This window comes from Zootoca vivipara, chromosome 3 (assembly GCF_963506605.1).
Source record: "Zootoca vivipara chromosome 3, rZooViv1.1, whole genome shotgun sequence".
NCBI lineage: Eukaryota > Metazoa > Chordata > Lepidosauria > Squamata > Lacertidae > Zootoca > Zootoca vivipara.
Window position 1 is genome coordinate 31341294 of NC_083278.1, and position 14988 is coordinate 31356281.

Consider the following 14988-nt stretch of genomic DNA (forward strand, 5'->3'; position numbering starts at 1 on the left):
AGAATTGCTATTAAAATAATTAAAGAACCAAAGCCCAAACTTTATGGACAGCAAAATAACAATGCTTCGTTTTTTCCATAAATGCAATGTTTGGCTAATCCTAACACTGTCAGACGTAACACTTTAATAAAATGACAACTTTTCTACAAATTAAGTTAGATTACATCTAAAACATGCTTTAGACAACCTTGATAATATCGGAAGAGTTACCTTTTTTATAGCTCGTATTACAGGCCAAAGTTAAGGCTGTCTGAGTGGCTGTTTAAGCAAGGATTTTGGCTGTCTCCCATTTTGAGGATTTGTAATATTAATGTCTGATAAACACTTTTAAAAATTCATTAACAAAGTTTTCACTACTGAGTATACATACATTACTGGAAAATATACCTGCTGCAAAGGAGTGCAGGGAGCATAGCTGCCAAGTTATCCCTTTTTTAAAGGGATTTTCCCTTATGCTGAATAGGCTTCCTCGCGAGAAAAGGGAAAACTTGGCAGCTATGGCAGGGAGCACTAAAAATCTGAGGCAGCTAAAAATGACTGAGACCTTCTAGTCACAAAATGGTGGCAGATGGAGGCAGAGTTTGGCATAATTACTTGGAAATTCCTGATAACATTTTCTGCTGACCTCTAACCCATCTCTAGTCGCTAAATTCTTTGCCACAGTGTTTTTCTTGTGGCAAGGAGTTCCACAGCTCACCATTCCTCAGGCTGGGCATTCTGTGACTTTAATAGTAGTATATAGAAAGAGAATGTTGGCAACTGTAGGTTCTCCCAGCACAGTGCTGTTGCAAGGGGATTAGCTCCTCCTGCGCAAAGGTTAGCCCTTTGGTTCCACTGTTAATCACATCCTAACCCTGCCCTATACTAAGTTCAGCAAATATAACTGGCATTCCCAATCCAGCTTAATTAAGACTCTGCTTCCACTTATAGCCAAATGAGATAAGAATGGGGACAGTAGAGTCTTGAGGTGCTAGAACAGACTGTATGCTGAATGGACAGTGGTTGGGGATGATGGGAATTGTGCAACGTCTGGAGGGCTAAAGGTTTCCGACCGCTGCTCTGTATGAAAAATCACCTCTTCCCTGATGCAGAGTGCCTAATGTAACATCATACTGCAGAAGTAGTGAACCAAAGCCCGAGGACCACATTTACCCTTGGCCAATCCTCCTGGGACACCATGCCAGTGGTGACTGTGGCTATAAAGTGTGGGGTGTGATCCACAGGTAGCAGACAAGTACCTGTACAACATTCCTTGTAATGCTAGAGTGGACATGCAAGGGAATGTTTGGTCCAGCCAGTCGAAACTTCCTGTTCCTTCTGGCCTGGAACATCCTTCCTCTTGCATGTGACCAGAGGTGTGTGAGACCCCTTACCTGTCCAGGTAACAAAAGGATGAGTCACACAGGTCCCACCCCCCTTTTTTCCGGTTTCTGCTTTCGTCTGCTTCCAGCTAGGACTGCTCTGTTGGCTTTCAGCCAACAGCAGCACAGGGATTGTCCTCCGTATGCGGTAAATCCACATGTTGCTATTTGTAACTTTAAATCTTTAAGCCTGCCTTCAGGACTGCCTGAACGTGAGTAAACTTACTTTTTGTTGACTTTGAATAGGATTGTGGTGTTTTTATTCTTTTAAGAGGGATTCAAGGGAATTTACCAGGAACATACAATTCAATCTGAGGCAGATTGAATTGCATAATAGTAAGAGGTTCTAATGAGCCTGCAACCAGCTTTCTGCTGTGCGTGAGAAGGGGAATGTGACTCTGCTACTACATAAGGAACTTGCTAGCGCAAGTTAGGAAGGGTATTAATAAACAATATATCCTCTCCTGCCACCCTGAACATTCCCACATAAAGAGGTGTGCCTATCTCATTCACTCACTCTCCCTCTCTCTCTCACACACACACACATACAGGAGACATGCACAAACCTCTCTATCAACTACAGTGCTATGTTTTAAGTTTATTTTTCTCCCTTTTTTGCCGCCATTGCATAAATCAATGCAGCTGGGTGGAGGGAGAACAGTCTTGCTAAGGGTCCTGACTGGGCTACCTCTGCCATATAGCAATCTTATCGTTCTTCCGGGAGCAACCCATACCAACTTCAAGAGAAAGGGAAAGCAAATATTCAGCAATTCATAACTAAAGATGGTTGAGGTTCAGATATAACCCGCTGGGGGATATGTGCTCTTCCAGCGCCCATTAGCCAAGGCCAAAGCTTCAGTGACATAATGCATTAATTGAACTATGATTCAACATTGTTTCCCCATTAGTGCTCTGCTCTCAGTGGATTTCACTGTGAGGACGTCAGGGTCACAAGGTCTGATGAGAAAACCATTTCGAAGGAGGTACGCTGCTTCCCAGCACTGTACTATATAGTAGCTGCCAGAATGAACAGGATATCAACAATCAATGCAGCACCTAAAGAAGATGAACACTACTGGGCATTACGTAGTTCTGTTTTGTAGATTGGATTTCCTTTGACTCTGCATGCAACAATGCATCATAAATACGGCTATGGGTTTTCTCCCCCAATAAGAGTAGCATAGTGCCATGTCTCAGGAGCACAGTGTTCTATTGGTACAGTTCTAGATTAGGATTAAGCAGACCCAAATTCCAATTCCCTCTTATCCAGGAAGCCCACTTGGTGACCTTCAGTCAGTACCTACGTCTAGTCTAGTCTACTCTACCTCACAGAGTTGTTGAGGGGATAATACGGGGGACAACGACATAGGATTGCAGCCTTGCTCACTCTACCAGATCTCCAACAATCATCTGTTTGAATGTTTTCTCTGTCCCCTGCTCAATCATTGCCAAGGGAGACCAGCTTTTTTCCCCCTCCATATTTTCCGCCTTTATCCAGACAGTAATTGTGAAGATAACTGCTGTGTATAAGTAGAGACTGTGCTGGAGTGATAAACCAAGACAGAGGCACAATTTGCGGGGGTGGGGTGGGGGTATCTGTCTGTGGTGTCAGTTTTAGGCAGTTCCTGTAGCATGAAAGGCATTTAGTTAGCACTCGAGTCATTACTCCCCTTCAGTTCACAGATCCTTAAAACATTTGTGTCAAGTTTCTGGATTATGCCATCTGCACAAAAAGTGAACTGCCCTACCTGCAGAGGCAGGCAATCTTTGTTCACAAAAGATACACTAAGCCTATATCATCATTGCATATAAGCTTGCAGAGCTATAAAAAGGGATTCCCCACCCCCACCCCCATTTTGCTTCAATTGGGAGAAAGAAGCACCATTCTCTGTGCAGTGTTGTGCATGTTCCCAGCAACTGCTTATCAGGTGGTCTGGCTGGTCTTCAATGCAGGCTAAGTTCCTAGTGAAAAATTTTTGTAATGTAAGGAACACACTTTCTCTATATTTAGTTCTCTCTCTCATATATGTTTTTATACATTTCTATCTATCAATCCATTACTATTCCCACCTCTCTTTTTATTTTTTTCTAACTATCTCTTGATTTCTCTCACTCTCTCCCTTGCTAGCCATTTCCAGTCACATCTATCATAAGAGCTAAAGTGAATGAGCAATTGAGAAAACAATTATTTCTTGTGTTTTAAAGTTAATCCACGTGTCAGGATGGGGAACCTGTGAACCTCTAGGTACTGCTGGACAATAGCTCCCATCACCCCTGACCATTGGTCAAAGTGGCTGGGTGTTAGAAGTCCAGCAACAATTCCCCACCCCACCTTGATATCTTGCTAGCCATTTGCACAGCATCGCTGGCTGAAATTATGTCCATCATAAGAGATAAAACTTTATGTGGGGCTGAGAGTACAGTACTTCTCTATATTACACATATATTAATTCCTACCTACAGCAGGATTTATTCAAATTATTGCAGGGAAACCTTTTATTTTCATATTCAAAAACATTTCCCCCCTTGACCTTGTTCCTTGAACCTTCCACGCTTAATGGAATGCATTTCCAACACCCTAAGGCAGAAATGTGTCCAAATACAATTGATTCCATCTACTGAAAAAAAAAATCCTTTGAATAGACAGAAGCTTGCATTTGTCTGTGTCTCTCCTTGAATGCACTTTCCCCAAATCAGACACAGAACTATAATTCAGCTTAGAGGCTTTTCTGATTTTCCTTTTCATCTGAGTTAGTTGTACACTCAGCTGCTTATAAATAACCCTGGGATTCTTCTACTGAATTATAGCACAAGACTTCCAAGGCCGTTCATTTTCTGTAGTGGCAACAAGAATTATATTTTTAGCTGGTTGTCCTGTTAAGCAGAAAGTGGGTTGACTGTGATAATGGGTCACACACAGAGGGTGGCTTTACCAATTTTTGTACGAGGGAAGAAGGCTCTGTTTGTCAAAAATGAAGAGGTTGTGGGGAAGAATATACTGAGCTAAACATTCAGCAGTTTGAGTTTTCTGTTATGAACATTACCAATAGGATTTTTTTTATTTCCGTTTGCTTCCCTGGGTGACCTATTTTTTGCACCAGACATGCATAAGCATCTTATCTACACGACAACTGAATACATAAATGTCATCCCCTGTAGTGACAGTAACTTTTCAACAGGCTAAGCAGCAGATGTAAAGTCTGTGAAATGCAAATACTACCAAAATGCATTTCTTCAGTATAAAACTAAATATGCGCAGTCATCTCCCTGCAACCAGGATAATAACAAATACAAATTTGGATCCATTACGCAGGGAGCAAAATCCTGTCACTAGCAATTCTGTTAAATCAAAAAGCCCTTAAGTGACAGCTGAACCAGGTCAATTGCCACGAATAACTCATCTTGGGCACTGCTGTATGGTACAAAATGTTTTAGGCTACAACACTGAACATTTCTCTCCCTTTGAATAATAAATCCAATTGAAATGTATTGGCACGTTGGGATGTAGGATCAGATTTTCTATGGCTTTATCCGAGTTTATTAAAAAGCCTGTTCTCGCACATCATCACCCCACATGTTCACTGAGAGATTAATGGCTGTCTAGTGACCTATGAACTGGGATCACAGTTTAGAAGATAATTTGGTTCCCAGAGAGGTTAGCGGCTCCAGAAGAGTTTTTCACTATGGATATAATCAAGTAACTTCCAAACTAGTAGATTAAAGCAATTCAAATAGGTAATATATATTTGTAGGGCAGTCACTTTAAGAATACCAATACTTAATTTACAACACAACTTCCTTACAATCCTTTTCATGTATGTTACATGAATTCACACCCAAATCCTAATTTCTAAAAGGTGAGGTGCTGTGGCTCAAGCCTACATTAAAACTGTTTTCCCTCCAAGCCAAAGGTAGGGGATCTGGTTCCGACTTCTCCTTGGGGAAAGACATACATCATAAGATCATAGACATTATGGTGGTTGTCGATGATGATGATGATGATGATGATATCACCACCACCACCACCATACTATATATCCACAGTGAAATCAGTTCTTCAAAATGCACAAGGAGGAGGCATCAACAGGCTTTGGGAGAACCACAAAGTTTACAGAGGTACAAAAAATATTTTTGGAAAAATAACACTTGGGACTCAATCCAGATTCAGCCAGAAGGCCTTTGCAGAGTGGTAGGGCCAGGCAGTAATAGCAGAAGTTTGGTGGGGGCATGATCAGGACCGATGCTGTTGCATGACAGCAATGGGACCAGACCTGTTCAGACCCTCCTCGGCTCCAGAATTCCCCATTTTGGGGTCCCTGATGCCTGTTGTCAGTGGGCATCCTATCAGTGACACACTCACCTAGCTGAGGTGCCATGCCAGCAGAGTGATGCTTAGGCAGCAGAGCTGAGCAGAGGGACACCTCCACCCAATTCATACCCACCCATTAAGAGAAGGTTTGGCTGCTCTTGCAGGAGGTGGAACCCCAAAACAGCTCAGTGAGGATTGAGTGTGATGAGAGGCCATTGAATGCTTGATTGAAAGTGTCTGTTGTGAAGGGAGGTGAATGGAAATCCTGAACAGGAACACTCTGCACTGCAATATTTTGTTTCAGGCTCTACTTGTTACTTACTGTCTTAAAGCTCAGGCACGACTAAACCATGCACCCAAACCAAGCAACCCTGATGTTCCCAGGCTCATGGTTAAGACCTACTGATTGCATTATTTTGCTAACTGTGTAACATAGAAGACCATTTGAATTTAGTCCCAGTATATATAGGGGCTTTGGTGGTAATCAAAAATTGGCCAATTTAGTTTGATGCATTGTGTTTGCATTGTGCTACATTGTACTAATGATTAGATATATAAAAAGCAGTATCATGGACACTGATAACGTCAGCAATGCCTTGTCTGAAGAATAAATTTGCACACAAGCTTCTTTGTCCTGCTGCTGTTTGGAGAGTCCATGGATTGCTGACTTTAACAGAGCAGACTCTGATATAAGTTAGGATAATGCTTTTGCAGTCATATGATGTACTCATGATTTCTGATACCAGATCTCTGGTTGCCCTCCACAGTCCACACCTTATCACTGTCAGAGCTGTGCGCCAGATTCAACCAAGGCCAAAACCCCAAGCCAAATCAGACATATTAGGAGGACTTTGGGCAAGTCAGGTAGGGACAGCCACAAGCCACTGCGAGTCAGGTTGGATAAGCCCAGAACACTCTGTAGCTGTCGGGGCAGGACAGAAAGGAGAGGAGTGCAAGGTGGGAAAACCACAGGAAAAAGGTCAAGTCCTACCCAACTGGTGGGTGCCTCTTCCCAAGAGGAGGTAGGCCCAACACCGTGACTTTCACCCTGCCCCACAAGATCAATGCCTGCACTCCACATCAATCTTGTAGGGTATAGGTGCTGCTTTGTAAGTGGCTTTCATGCAGAAACGCCACTTGTGAAGCAGTACCTCACAGGATCAAACCCTCCTGCTGACCACTTGGTAGGCAGGAGAAACTGAGCCTCTGCAGTGTGCTGGGTCTTCCTCCTTCACAAGCGTTTTCCTTCATGTGCAGGGAAACCACTAGCAATGGAGCTAGTGGACCAGAACTCAACAGGAATGGTTCCTTCCACTTAACAGCTGGTAGGGTCCAATCCTGCAGAGTACTGGTACAACCCCCTGGCCCTTTTCAAAACCCAATGTGTTAAAAGAGGAATTTAAAATTACGTTGGGGGTGGATTCAGGTGTACCAAACCCCACCCCTGGGGTGGACCAAAGTTGTTGAGGGCAGCTACAGATTTAAGCTCTGCCGCCCCCCACAGCACCCAAAATGCCCAGCAACCACCTTGCTGACCACAAGCACCCCTGCTGCCCAGAATCACAACCCCCAACACACAATAGCCAGTGTGCTGCACTGCAGAGTCTTGTGCTGCCCCTACAGACACCCGTAGTGCTCTATGCCCCCCCTCCCGGTGCGGACCGCCCCCACCGCCCCTGGCCACCTACGCGACTGGATTAGGGCATCACAGGATGAAATCCGCCCAATCCAAGCCACAGGGTGGATTGGGGGTCTGTGCACAACCCTAATCACTGACTGCATTCCACAGGTTTAATTGACTGAGAGCCAGAAGTGTACAATAGAAAACCATGGCAGGCTATAAATGACCTAGAGGCCTTTTACTGTCTTCCCTTAGCCATCTCATTTGCTCCTTGTAGTCAATTGAAGACAAGCACACAGCCATGCAACCTTGGATCGATGAGTGCCAACTTCTTGATGTCATCTTAAATACTCTGTGGTATGATATATGGAGCTAGTGGATGTTTCATCACTTCACTGGACATGTGTGTATGTTTAAACAGCAGTATGTGCTCTGCTGCACCCATGTTCAAACCAGCCCGGTGGGGAACTCTTATCTCCACAGGGAGCCTCAGAATTTTGTGCTGGTTACTGAGTTCTAAATATGTTTACACAGATGCATACATTTCAACCATTGTAAAAGCTGGAGGAGGGGGAGTTGGCCTCATTTGCAATTCTTTCCTTTGAAAAATCTATTTCCCAAGGCACTTAGGAAGCTAAGTCTCATTGAAAGTCAATGGGACTTACTGCCTACAGCTGCCCTCCCATACACAATTCAACTGCTTTTAAATCCCACTGAAGTCAATGGGATTTGAGCAGCCCTGTGTGCAGCATGGTAGCCTAAGGCTGCAATCTTCAAGCAGCTTACCTTTCCTGAGAATTGTGCTGCTGCAGCAGTTTCAAAGTTTAAGGAAAATCATGGCTAGACATCAAAGAAAGTCATGGCTGGTGCCCTGTCCTTCTCAAAAGACCACAACCCGCTGAAATTACCAGATCTTATAATACCTGATATTTGGAAACTATAGGCTAAAGCAGAAACCCCAAGCAAATTTATCTGGAAGTAAGTTCCACTAAAAAAGAAACCAGCGCTAACCGACTCACTCACAAGTAACTACAGTACATCAAACATCATGCAGAGTACAATTCTGACTGTGGTTATTTGGCTGTAAGAGCCAGAACACACATTATGGTCCTGGCCAGCAACTAGCTTTCCTTAAAAAGCCACTTGGATAAGCAAGGAAGGACTGGAGATCCAACATCTTAACCCATGCCTCACTAAAATAGATTTTCCATCATCTTCTGCTGCCTCCCGGTTCCAGCAGTGCCCCAGCTGAGGGGGAAGGGGAGGGAGTTAGAAATTTCAAAATTGTGGCCTCCAGCTGACACCATAACTTATGATGTCATAAAGGGTGTGGTGCCCACTTCACTTATTCCACTGAAAGGAATGGACTTTGGACTGCAATACTGATTTTCTTATTATAACAAAACACCCACCATTCAACATTTGCCAGTAGTTTTGTAATATTGATCATTATTCTTTGGAGACGAGAATCCATTCAATATACGCACATGATACATGATACAATTCAAATGATTAATAGTTAATGCTCAAAACCACCATGTTGTTTCCTAGATGCCCTGCTTTTTTGAGGAACTTCCCACGCAAAGCAGCTTATAATCGCCAATAAAAACCAACACTTGACAATAAAATATAAAAATGCAGAATATGGTGCAGCTAAACAATAGAACAGCAGAAAAACTGACATACGGATATAAAAAATCTGTGTGTGATTGCAAAATTATTAATTTTGAATAAAGAAGGTGGTGACAGGATTAGTAAAAACTGAATGTGCTTTTTTGTTGAAAGTTTTTTTTAAAAAAAGCTGCTCAATTATTCAAGGAGTTTCGATGTAGGAAAATAATGTTATGCACAATTTAAAGTAAAGCAATTAAACATTAAACAAATATTCTCCTTAGAAGTGACAACGTGGAAGCCTATGTGTTCCAAGTCAGTTAATTTGAGATAAGGCAGAATCAGCCTGACTTTTGATTTAATCATATAAACTTGCAATGCTATAAGTCACCATGTCCTTTTGTTAGCGTATCCCCAGCAGTACAATTCTGAAACATGAGTGGGGAACCTCAGGGTGAATGCGGCCCTCCTGACCTCTCCATCAGGCCCCCAGAATGCTCCCCAGGCCACACCCCTCACTAGCCCTGCTTCACACCCCCACTGTTTTCTTCTGGCTGGAATGGGTCCTTGAACTCTGATAATGGCTCTTGCTTGCCTGGATGGAGAGTTGGGGGGGGGGTCTGAGTGTGGAATCTAGCCTACCTATATAAAGGTAAAATTTGCTGCTCTACCCATAGAAGGTTGTCCAGAAGGGAATGGGACCCTTGGGCTGCAAAAAAAGCCCTTGCTATAAAAAAATTAAGCAAAAGTAAGTCACTGAGTTCTATGAGGGCTTAGTTATAAGTAGCTGTGCATAGAACCATATCCTCTACATACAACAAATTACATATGGAAATATAAGGTTTAGCAAAGCAGGGCAGGACTGTCCTCTGGAAATTCACAGATTAGACGTCGCCTCTCCAGAAGTGGCTTGTGAGGAGGGGCAGAGGAAACAAGCTAGCTTCCTGGCAGGTGGGTGGGGCCAGCCCAAGCGCCTGAGGCAAACCACCAGCCGGGGAGAAGGGGTGAGTAAAGATCTACATCAGGGACAAGGGGGTGGGGATGAATATCTACATTGGGAACAAGGGTGGGAAAAGAGCAGCAGCCTCTCCTATTTGCCAAGTGGTTCCCAGGAAGAAGAAGAAGAGTTTGGATTTGATATCCCGCTTTATCACTACCCAAAGGAGTCTCAAAGCAGCTAACATTATCCTTTCCCTTCCTCCCCCACAACAAACACTCTGTGAGGTGGGTGGGGCTGAGAGACTTCAGAGAAGTGTGACTAGCCCAAGGTCACCCAGCAGCTGCATGTGGAGGAGCAGGGACATGAACCCGGTTCCCCAGATTACGAGTCTCCCGCTCTTAACCACTACACCACACTGGCGGCATATCTGGCCTCCAAGGAGCACACCACAGCTGTTGCATTCCTTGGAGGCTGGATCTGTTGCCCCTGTGGATCTTGCCACCTGAGGCAGTTGTCTCACTTTGTCTCGTGGGTGGACAGCCCTGCAGGTGGGTGGTTTAGGGGGCAGTAAGGCCAACCTAGCAGTTGGAAAGCACGTTAAAGTGCAAGTAGATAAATAGGGACCACTACAGCGGGAAGGTAAACGGCGTTTCCGTGTGCTGCTCTGGTTCGCCAGAAGGGGCTTTGTCATGCTGGCCACATGACCTGGAAGCTGTATGCCGGCTCCCTCAGCCAATAATGCAAGATGAGAGCCGCAACCCCAGAGTCATCCGTGACTGGACCTAATGGTCAGGGGTCCCTTTACCTTTAAGGTCAGCGCCGTCCAACACCTCTGAACATTTCACATCACCTATTGATCATTAGTGATCAATAGGACTACGGCATTTCAAATTGCTGGTACTAAGACCCAGCCAGTCAAAACACTTTTCAGTCCCATTTATTTCAATGGGGAAAATTCCCTCAGTTGCTTAGCTCTACCACTGAAATGAATGGGATTTGTGCTTAACTTTTAGTAGACTGATCCTGTGCAGCCCAATCCTATGTATGTTTATTCAGGCATAAGTCCAACAGACCTTGCTCCCAAGGAAGGAAGATGGCACTTAAGTAGCTAGGCCTGCAAATGTAGCCACATTTGAATGGGACTAAAGCCCATTTAAAACAGAGGGTTAATAGGCTTATTATCACAGGCTGTGAGGCTAGTGCATTTATCAGGAAGTAGGAATGCATTGGAATTTACTTCTGAGTAAACATGCCTAGGATTGGGCTGCATGAAAGAAATAAGAGTTGTTATTTAACTATTAATAATTGAACTGGAAATGTTAAATGAAGCCCCAACTCAAATCTCCAGATTTGGCTTTAGATATGCAAATCAGTCACTTTACACAGAGGGGGAAAGTTACTTGATAAATGTTTTAATTATCCAGTGGGATTTGGAGGCAATTTTAATAGAGAATCAATTGTCCTTGAACATTATTGTATAAGAAAGGGACAGTTCTACAAAGGAGAGGTCCCTCTAGAATAGGATCCCCCAGCAAATTGCTTTGAAAGAATTTTTTAAATGTACGAATGCAAAAAGAAAAAGAAATCACTGGAAAAAAGAATTATTAAGTGCCAGAAGCACCAAATAACCTTGAGAGGTTGTGAGAAGATTAGATGTGCTCTGCTTCCTTAAATCTGTAGCAGGAAGCCAGGAATGCCTGACTGGTGAAGTTTTTTTATTTTATTTTTAATGCAAGAAGTATTACAGAAAATGAACAAAGGAGACAGACTGTGGAATGGTCTCTGCTCCTTGCTTCTCCTCAGCAAAAGAAAAAAAACTTTCTGAAATCAAGGTGGTCATTGAAAGCTTGAGAACTCTCTATAGTTTTGGTATGATGGCAGTCATAAATTGAAAGGCTACCGGTACCAATCCTCTTTCCTACAAACAGTCAGTACTACTTCCTTAAACATTTTCAGTGCTCCTTTTACTTGGGTTTTCATATGAAGTTTGAAACGCAAAACTGTAGGGTGGCAATATATAGCTAATGATTGGTGATGAAACAAGCAAAAGCTGATTTATGCATGGATCTGATGCCAACCCTTTTGCCTCCATTTTGCTACTATTAATAGCTGCATTTATTGAAATATCTTCCTATATAAAGCCATTTTTACATACACAGGTACTCAAAGAATCAATATACTGTATTAGTGAACAAGAAAACAGCATTAGACAAATGTATTAGGCAAAACTTATTTTAAGGTGGCAAGTGCTCTTATATATAGACAGATATTCAGTGATTTATATTTTGGTAACAAAACTTGTTCTGACCTTTAGATTGCGTGCTAAGTAAATTACCTCGGAGCGAAAGTGGTGGCTTCTCATTGCAGCATCTGGAAATGAAAAGGAGAATTGTGGTGGTGTTGTTGTTTTTTAAAAAAGGGCAGAACTGCATCTGTCTGCACTTCAAAGTAATTTTAAGTTCTTGTACACGTCTGTCTGCTCAGTGTTCCTATTCTTGCTAATCCTCATCACTACAGTCACCACTGAAATGATGTGAAGTCTCTGTGCTGAGCAGCCATCATGTACATCTTAATTCTCCCTCCTCCTCTCTAGAAGTTGATGGGAAAGTTCTAACGTACTTGAGCAGCGAGAGGGGTTCCCACCCAGCAGCATCTTATGATCTCGTTAACGGGATGGGGTGGAGACTAGGCTGCCGCAGTCTCTTAAAAGCCCTTTCCCCAAAAATAATCCGGGGAGATCCGGAGAGTGGGCGAGCTCTCCCATTAGCAGCAAGTCGTTAACTATCACAGCTTGGGCAGGCGACGGGGGATTCCCTTCCCTCACCCCCCTCCAGCACACGCTCCCTCCTTCCCTCTGAAGAAGCAGAATTCCTCCGTCCCCCTTTGGCAAAAGGCTTCCAGCCAGGCAGGCACTGCGTCTCTTACCTCGGCTCCTTGAGCGCCCGGAAAAGACCGATTTGATCGGATGCCTCCCTTTCTGGAGCTTGCGGTGCCAGTAGCAGAAAAATAAAATTGTGGCGACGGTGCCCAGCAGCAGAAGGAGCAAGAGGAGGGCACATTGGATGCTGTAAGGTCTCAGCAGAACTAAAAAAGCGGCGGCGATCATGGTTCAAGAGTATGTTGGGGGTTGCTTTCTTTTCCAGGGAGAATTTGGTTTTGGGGGGGGGGGGTGTTAAGGAAAAGGTGATGAGGACGAATGAGCCTGGAGGAAGGACAGGAACCTTGGCGAGAAAACGCTGCAAAGGGCAAACTTGCCTATGTAGACGGCTGGAGCAGGAGGAGGAGGAGCATTCTCCTGGCTTGGTCCTTGTGGCCCCGGAATCAGGGCTCCTCAATGGCTGCAGCAGACCCAGTTCTGAGACGTGTCAGTGATTTCCGCGATGAGAGAGGGACCCTCAATCCATGACTCAGCAGACAAGAAGGCGGCAGCAACAGCAGCTCACACAGCAGGGGATTTTTTTTTCCTCTGGCTTTGCTTTTTTTTCCACGCGTGAGGGAGAGGGAGAGAGATGGAGAGGGACAGAGCAAGTGCAGATGGATCAGCAGCAACACCTAAGCTGCAGTCCTGCCTGGAGACAGGGAGAGGGCACCCCTCCGGAGCTGATTTTGCAGCCCGGTATTGCTGATGTGCGCCTCCAGCTCTTGCATCTCAGCCATGCCCTGTAGCAAGAACGCTGCTGAGGCGGAGGATAGATGGCTGCTGCTGCTGCTGCCACCGCTGCCCATCAGGAAACCGATTTGCAGAAGAGGAGGGAGGAGAGAAAGAAAGGGGCGATTCCTAAAGTTTGCCGCCGCCGCCGCCGCTCCTACTGCTGTTACTACTGGCTGTTCACGAGCGAGGGGGATTTGTGGGGGGGAGTGTTGCGGTGCTGCGGGGGGGGGGACTTGGCTGCCCGGTGGTTGATGACATCACAGGCTGCTGCAGAGTGAAAATGGCTGCTTTAAGGTGCGAGCAAGCAATGGTGGGGCAAGGGGAGAGGCAGCCTTGCTGCTGGAGAAGAGGATCACTGCTGGGTCCTGAGAGGAAGGCATCATCCACCACAGCAGGCGAGCGAGGCTGAGCTGGGCAGGCACGTCGCCGCAGTCGTCCTGATCCGCTGCCCTCCCCGGTTTGCTGCTGTTCACTTCCTCGAGGATTAAGAGAGTCGATCCGCCCCCCGCTTGCAGCTTCTGAAAAGGAGGCAACGGCGGCGAGGAGCTGGGAAGCAAGGGCAAGCGGAAAGTCAGGCAGGGGAAGAACCAGATGGACATTTCCTTCCTCAAGTTCAGTGATTTGGCTAATGAACGTCATGCTTTTTTTTTGCTCCCCCGCGCTCTAAACGTTGCACGTGTGGAGAGACGGGCAGGGAGACAGGCGTCTCTTCTCTTGCGATAAAGGGTGCATTTGGAAGTCGAGCTGATTTTTAGCCTGTGATCCTTCCAGAATTCCGAGGATAAATCGAGTTGAAGGGAACGTGCTTCTGGGTAGGCGTGCGCTGTTAAAAACGCAAAGGAGTGCCTGTATGCTTGAGCCTATTTGTGGATTTGGCAGCGCAATCTCGTGTAAGCCCCACTATGATCGGTGGGGCTTGCTTCCCTTGCAAGGGCAGCAGCAAGCTGTCAGTTTATTAAGGAAGGGCTCTTCCTTATATAATGGCTCTTCGTGACCATGGCAGTTAACAGGATTTTGGCCTGCAAGCCTGCTTTTACAGCTCAAAAGCAGGACAATACTATTTAAGACCCAGTTTCGGGAAGAGGAGGGGATTTGCGTTATGGCACATCATGAGCAAAATGTTTGTCAGACACTTTGTCTTTTGGCTTCAGGCTCAGCTTGCAGCTTCCTTTCAAAAAGCTCTTGATGCAAAAGAGCCTTTACAGGTGTCCCCAGCAAAGAGTCGTTCCTCCTGTTTTTGAGGTTCAGGTGTGGAGTGCTACTGCTCATGTAGTCAAAACAGCACCACCCAATGCTCAAGGAGTTGCCAGCAGGCTTGAAGGAACTCCCAAGATCTGCAGAAGTGCAAAAAACCAAGAAAAAAACAAGCACCATTTAGGGGGAAGGCACACACAGAGAGAGGGAGGAAACACTGCAACAGCCCAATGAGGATTAAGCATGCTCATTGGCCTTGAAATACTATCAGAAAGGGGGAAGAACATAGAAAGGAGGAAT

The 14988-nt window shown here is 45.0% G+C and overlaps 1 protein-coding gene across 24 annotated transcripts in view; it reads right to left on the minus strand.

Moving 5' to 3' along the window:
- Window positions 1–12990, minus strand: part of DST (dystonin) — a 299923-nt gene extending 286933 nt beyond the window's left edge. For 10 of the 24 annotated variants that reach the window (XM_060272495.1, XM_060272492.1, XM_060272501.1 and 7 more), the window contains exons 1-2: window positions 12768–12990; window positions 12151–12212 (exon numbers count right to left, since the gene is read on the minus strand). In XM_060272495.1, the coding sequence (XP_060128478.1) occupies window positions 12151–12212; window positions 12768–12948 (243 nt within the window). In that variant the 5' untranslated portion in view covers window positions 12949–12990. The remainder of the gene's footprint in view (window positions 1–12150; window positions 12213–12767) is intronic. The other 14 variants (XM_060272511.1, XM_035109746.2, XM_035109757.2 and 11 more) reach the window with 6 other exon arrangements.
- Between the last annotated feature and the right edge of the window lie 1998 nt (window positions 12991–14988).